We start from the raw sequence: 7,190 nt of genomic DNA on the forward strand, positions 1-7,190 counted from the left end.
GTGTGTACAGATAACTGTGTTGCACATAATAGTTAAGGCAAAATCTTTGCTGTCCTTTTTTTTTAGCTTTATATTTTTTTCTGTATAAGAAGTAACATATCTTGTATGTGTGTGGAAACCTACTTGACCATTGAAGATTCTGGCTGATAGCAGTGGGGATAATAAGTACTTCTCCGGTTTGGCTTTTACTTGTTCAGGTGATACAGTCCTTGTTTAAAACACAGCTCTCTGGGAGCCCACTACAGGCGGGTCTTCCACCTCAGTTGCGCTCTCTGTACTGCGCTAATCCGCTAGTGGCTCTAACATCTGCACACGATGCTAACGATGCACGGCTAAAAGTTTCTGCGCTTGTTTATAATATCGCTAGGTGGTGCAGTAGCAAATACTGTTACCCTCTCTCTCTCTCCACACTAACTAATACTCCTATCTTGGACTTCAATTTTACTTGAGGATTTCCCTTATAGACAATATATTTTATGCTAAATATACAACTTGGGCCATTATTTGTATTTCTTTGTTTAATTGTTAACTGCCATGTGTGGCTTAATTCATTCAGTCGATGGTGGCACAACTGCCCTATTGATGGCCTACAGTAAAATTAAGCATTTTAAAAACTTCCCACAATTTGTATGAGAAATGGTTGCCCATTGCTGTGCAAAGTAAAAACTGTAGCTGCGGAGACAGTCTGTACTTGTTCAGTGCAAGTGAACAATAATTTTTTTGTTTGTCATGATTTAAGTATTTCGTCTTGTGTTGATAAAAATTTTCTGGTGCTTTCCAAATGTGCTAAAACCATGTTTAATAAGGGTGAGTGTGTACATTTGGTTCTTAGTAGGCAGCAAAAAAAATTATTCATGCTATGAAATAAAAAAAAAGTACAATTCATGAAACAGTCACGTTAAGTAAAAATGTTAAATTTAATGGAGGTGAAAGTCATTTTCAGAAATCAAGAAAAAACGTGTTCATCAATGCCGTCACAGCTTCAAAATCAGGTACCTTTCACTTAGTCCTAGAACAGATCTGAACGGTACAAACTTAAAAAAGAAACCAACTGGGACTGGATACAGGGAGGGAAGGACAAGTAGTCATGGCTTGTGGTTCAGAATCGTCCTGAACGCTCTCTGTCTCTGGAGCGACGTCTCTCGTGGTCGCGGCCACCTCCACCTCCTCGACCTCTGTCCCTGGAGCGAGATCGCCTCTCTCTCGATCGAGACCGGGACCTATGGCCACGGCTGTGGGAGTGAAGGAAGAGAGATTAGGAATAGCTAGAAACCCAACTATGCATGCATATTTACCTAAATTTCTCCATTTTAGAAGTTAGGTATATGTTTATACCCCTTCCTCCGACGCCCGTAGAGCTCTCTCCTCAGTTCACGCGAGATGGGCTTCAGATGCATGAAGTTACAGAAGCCACCACGAGTGCACTCCCTGTGGAGGGACGACAACGTCACATCTGAGGTTAAAGACTTTCAGCGGCAAACAAGTTTCACACAGCGGATGCAACACACAAGCTTAGGGATGCTGATGTCACAATTCTCCAAATCCATGATTCGACTTTAAGGTCACAATTGGATTCAATTTTCTAAATCAAACTTGAGACAACTCTTGATTTGTAAATTTGAAAACTCCCATTTTTAAAGTTGTGAGAGCTGAGCTGATATAGAGAGATAAACTTAAAAACATCTACTTACTGTACATGTTCTTAACAGCAGGGACTTTGAGGAAACAGGGCTAGGTTTTTTTTGTTGTTATTATAAATAATGCCCAAAAAGCTCAAGACAAAAGTTGCTATTATCTAGCCTTCATCTAAAACATTTAATTCTTTTGGCAACGTTTGCCATATAAAGTCATATTCTGCAAAATCAAAAGAACAAATTAAGAAAACCTTTAAGTAATGTTTAATTATTAAATATGTTTTCAGACACAGTTCACTAAAAGCTAAACTTCAATTTTTTTTTTACAAAAAAAAAGGAGGAAAAATATGTAGTTTTTATTTTGGGGCCACCCATCCCTTTAACTTGCCCTCCCACAATCTTTATTTATTTATTTAAAAAAGCTGTATGCTATCACGTTGCACTCACCCCATTTCATACTGGCGACAGCAGGCTTCTCTGAAGTCTGTGACAGGAGAGAGCTCAGCATGGATGGGCTGTCCATTAAACCACCGGTTATTCAGGTCTATCACGGCCTTCTCAGCATCCTCTTCATAACGGAACTACAAAAGGAAAGTCAAGACAAAAACAGAGTGTAATTACAGAGAAAAATTGCCAGCTCTGGATTCTGAATAAAAAACACAGCATTACAGTCATGCTAGCATTTGGGTTTTTTTTTAGACCCAACACCCACCTTCACATACACATTTCCTACAAGATGGTCCCCGAGGTTGTCACAAACATTCATCTCCTCCACTTCTCCGTACTTTTCTTCCATCTCTGTGAAGACCTCCTGCGAAAATGACAGAGCAAAATGAAGTGTAACATTGTGCATTTCATTGTTTGTTGCTATTAAATGCAATAGTTTGACATTTTGGGAATTACGCCGACTTGCTTTCTAATGGAGAGTTCGATGAGAAGATTGATGCCACTCTCATGTCTGAAGGGTAAATATGGAGCTACAGCGAGCATCCAGTTTGCCAAGCACAAAGACTTGAGAAAGACTTGACAGAGACAGACGAGGTGTTAATCTAACTGGCTGCTCGCTCATATTTTACATACAGATATGATGGTGGTATCCATTTCCTCAGCTAACCAGAAAGCAAATATGCATATTGTTCCCAAAAGTCAAACTATTCATTTAACTACACCAACACCTTCAGCTTCTGATCGGCTTTTAGCTGCTTATAAGGAAGGATTTTTGAATGATTTATTGAATATATCTGCACAACATGAGATATTCAGAACTTACCTCAAAAAACTCATCATAGTGCTCCTGCATCTCCATGTCACTGATGGCACCTGGTGGTTATAAGAGAAAATCATCAATCTTTATTTCAGATGACCAGAAGAGTCCATATAAAAGAGAAAAAGGAAGAAAAAAAGGAAGACATTTCTATATCTATCTATATAGACTGTATATCTCATACTGAAACACTTACATGTCAGACCATCAGCAGACTGGGCACTGTTCTGAGGGTTCCGGTAAATGTTCAGGAGGGCAATCGTCTGAAATACAAAAAAATGTAATTATTGAGATGATTTGCTGTGATCAGGGCTGGGTACTGAGTAGGGCTGGGCAATATGGCCCAAAAGTCTTTTTTTTTTTATAAATCAAAGCTACATTAAAAGAAAAAAAATGTCTTACAAATAAGCGTCAGCTTGCCTGGAGCAAGGATCACAGTGCAAATTTGAACTATGTCGATATATATGATATGGTCTTATTCCATACCACATTTAAAAATATATCGATACATTTTTATATGGATGTATCGCCCAGCCCTAGTACTGAGCCATCAAGCTTTCTGTTGATACTGAATACAAAATGTGTCAATAGGAGAAATCTGGCTAACAGTGAAAATTAGAGAAAAAAACACTTTGTCTCTTTAAAAGTGTCTTGTTGACATCAAAGATATACATAAATAATAATTATTGTTCAATATCATATAGCTTGAATATGAAACGATATTTTCTGAGCGGTTACTGTGAAAACCTCATTGTAACCCTAGCAAGAACATACACATAATCACAAAAAGTACAAGGTTTTCAGTGCTTAACTTTTGTAAATATCAGAAATGCAGAGTTTCATTCCTGCCCAGTTGTTTGTCTGGTTTGTCCCTAACACTAAACGTTACACTATGTCTCCCCATTAAGTCTCTTTTGAAATGAGAAATTGAAAAAAATGAGAATTTTCCCTTATCGGATTAACTGTGAACAGTAAATAAAAAAAACAATCTGATTTTACCTGGCTGAATGTCGGTTTATTGTGTAATCTGGAGCAGCGGTCTCCATGTCGGCAGGCACCAATTTTAAAATAAAAAGAACAGTTGACCCTGGAGAAAAAGAGACAAGAAAGATGATGAGACAAGTTAAACAAAAAAACATTCTATAAACTTTGCCTCCATGTTTGATACATGTAATCTGTCTTGAAAAAGTCAGATTACATGTAAATTAATCAACTAAATTAAATTAATCAACTAATTGTTTCAGGGTGTATAGTGTATCACATTTTATTTCCTTTGAGCTGGGTTGAACTATAGCAATAGCATTTTCTGTGTCATGGAAAGGAGAAAAAAACGAAGTGAACCAAATATTCAAACAAATTCAAACATATTCTAAACCATGAGGATTTCTATGGGGGTTGAGAAATATGAATATAAACGGCTGTTATGTGGCAAATACCATGCCAGGTTAGGTAAATTAAAAATATCTATCAGTTGTTAGTTTGGGTGTGTGGGTTTTGAGATGAGTTATGATCTTAATAGGGGCATGACATGAAATGTTGTTAAGAAACCTCTGAAGTTAGCGAAAGAATAAATGTCAAATCGATAGACATACTTTATTATTCCACAGGGGGGATTTTTACAGCATGAGACACAGGAATATAAAAAAATAGATGAATGGATTTACATTAACCCTCTGGACTCCATGAAAGCGTTGGAGCACGACTTTTTCATGAAGTCACGACGTAGAAACGAAGCAGGATGGAGCCCTGCTGTCAGCTTTTCTCTAAAGTTTTGGCTTTTCCAGATGTCCAATTTAACACATCAACTCTTTTTCAGCAAAGGTTAAAAAAAACCACCTTGACCCATGATTTTACTTTTTTTGCATAGATTTTTCTAATTTTGCAGTGCGCATTCAGCATTTCAAATGCAATCTTTTGTGTTAACTGGTTTTTATTGTTTTTTGTCATTTCTTTGTGTGTTTTGTGTTTTTATGTGTGTTTTTGTAACTTTTTTTATGCATTTGTGTGTTTTTATGAGTGTTATTTGGGGGTTTTGGTATTTTTTCGTGTGTTTTTATTAATTTTTGTGTTTCTTATAATTTTGTCTTTATGTGTATTTTTGTAATTTTTTGTTTTTTATGTGTTTCTATCTATTTTGTGTGTGTGTGTTTTTAGTGTTCCAAATCTACATCCAGTAAGTCAAAATGAAAATAATAGTCAGGTCATATAGGTGAGGTTGTGCTGAAAACAATGATACCAACACGTCATGGTAAAGATTTTTAAGTGGTTTATACAGGCAGAATGAAAGAGTCCAAAACCTATAAAATAGCCCCAAACTCTAAAGGGTTAAGTAACACTAGGGATACAAATATTAAGGGTTGCAAATCAATTAACTCAAAATGTGATTTTTAATCTTTTTTTACTTTCAAAACACTATCACTCAAAGAATTTTAAATGTTGCAAATGTGAACAAAGGTTGCAAATATAACATAAGATGGTTACATCCAGTTCTATCATTTTATACAAAATATATTTGACCTTGTCTCCAGTTTTACTTGGTATATCATCATCAAACTGAAACTGGCCTCATGGAGTTTACAGCCAGAACTTTAGAGGTAAATTTATAGTAGGGCTCCACGCTGCTTGGTTTTCTAGTCTGGATATGACGAAGAAGTCATGCTTTGGGGCTTTTGGAGACTCCAGAGGGTTAACTGGCGACAATCCGTGTATTTCACAATACAACAAAGGCTTCAATGGGTTTCAGAAAGTAACTTAGCTAACCATCGTTAGTTTACAATGTGGTGGGTGGTAGTTAGTTATTGTATCACTGTAATCTGATTTAATCTAAAAGATGATTCTATTTTAATTCAGATGAACGAACTCGTTGCGTTTTTCTTGTTGTGACCATCCCAGCAGATGTTGGAGGAGCGAGCATCGCGGCGCGGTATTTTACAAACGTTAGCTAGCCTGCTAGCATTAGCTTAGCCGTTAGCTGCTGAAGCCGGTGTAACGGAACCGGCTGTAGACTGCCAGAGCCGCTGTATATGGCTGTACTAGAAAAAGACCATTTTAGCGGTGATGACTAACACAAATTGCTAAAAAAATCAATTAAATCAGCGTTAACTACTTACTTATCTTTCTCTGTACCAAAAATGGACGCCAGGTACTCCGCCATCTTGGTTCGCCTGGTGCTGCTCAACCGGCAGCAACAACGGCAGGACTTCCGTCCCAACTCCTTCACAATAAATGTGTAATCTCGACAACTGAATTATATCCCGTCACCCTGTTAAAAATGATCTCACTTAAAAATGCTCATGGTACTAGGTGTTCATCTTGAAAAGTAGTATTGTTTGTTATGCTCAAGCTATTGTTAAAACCATGTGTCAAGTTTACAGAAATTAACTGCTGAATGTCATCATTTTTAATGTAAATTGTGATACTTTTCACGTGTCTTATTCATATTTGATCTTAATGTTTATTACTTTGAAATAAAACTTAAAAATGCTGCCTTTATTTTGAAGGCAAGACACCCAAACCGGATATTTGTTAATTTGGTCACTTCCGTGTCGACTGTGACTTTCGAAACAAAAGCTGCTTTCATACTGTACGTGCTATACTGCATAAATTCATTGTGTGTTACATATGGAGTATAATTTATTAGATAGCTCTATAACAGTTGATCAGACCATGCAGTAAATTATTATTAGTTACTATTCTGCATCTACGTGGAGGTTTGAACATCTCTGAGGCATAGTATGTGGGCGTATGTAGTATTACCTATTGACTGCAGGGATACTGCACTGGATGTGTGCTATGTTCTTTTGATTAAGAAAAAAAAAACGAATTGATTGCAGGATTCTGCTTTAAGGGGGGGTCACAGTTATAATCACAGGACCACCAAGTTTGATAGCATATAAATGCAAATATAAAGCTAACTTTCTCCTGAGTAATGCGTACTTCTCCTGAGCTACAGTTCAGGTGATCAGGTGATTACCACTTTCTCACAAAAGCATGAATTACGCATATGGTGCCATAGTATCCAAATTGTCTTTCTGTATATTCCTACAATAGTCTGGCTTTTTACAAAGCATTTTATTAATTTTTTTGTTTAAAGAGCAATCATAGTAATTCACAGGTAGCAACATTAAAAGACATGAAAATGAGAAAAGTACAAATAAAGTCAAACACTCAAATCATTAAATCCAAAAACAAACAATTGAGTTTAATTGAGATAAGTTTATTAATAAACATGACACTTTTGTTCATATCACTTCAGAAAGACTTAAAAACATGACTGTAAATCATTTATAAAT

General features: G+C 36.5%; 1 protein-coding gene across 1 annotated transcript; it reads right to left on the reverse strand.

Moving 5' to 3' along the window:
• Positions 1–782: 782 nt before the first annotated feature.
• Positions 783–6,157, reverse strand: u2af1 (U2 small nuclear RNA auxiliary factor 1). Its single transcript, XM_059342833.1, has 8 exons — positions 6,009–6,157; positions 3,898–3,985; positions 3,095–3,161; positions 2,905–2,954; positions 2,347–2,445; positions 2,082–2,215; positions 1,336–1,428; positions 783–1,232 (listed from the first exon to the last, which is right to left on the reverse strand). The coding sequence occupies exons 1-8, from the start codon at positions 6,050–6,052 to the stop codon at positions 1,100–1,102; spliced, it is 708 nt and encodes a 235-aa protein (XP_059198816.1). The 5' UTR covers positions 6,053–6,157; the 3' UTR covers positions 783–1,099.
• Positions 6,158–7,190: the final 1,033 nt, after the last annotated feature.

The sequence above is a fragment of the Centropristis striata genome, chromosome 10 (genome assembly GCF_030273125.1).
Source record: "Centropristis striata isolate RG_2023a ecotype Rhode Island chromosome 10, C.striata_1.0, whole genome shotgun sequence".
Taxonomy (NCBI): Eukaryota; Metazoa; Chordata; class Actinopteri; order Perciformes; family Serranidae; genus Centropristis; species Centropristis striata.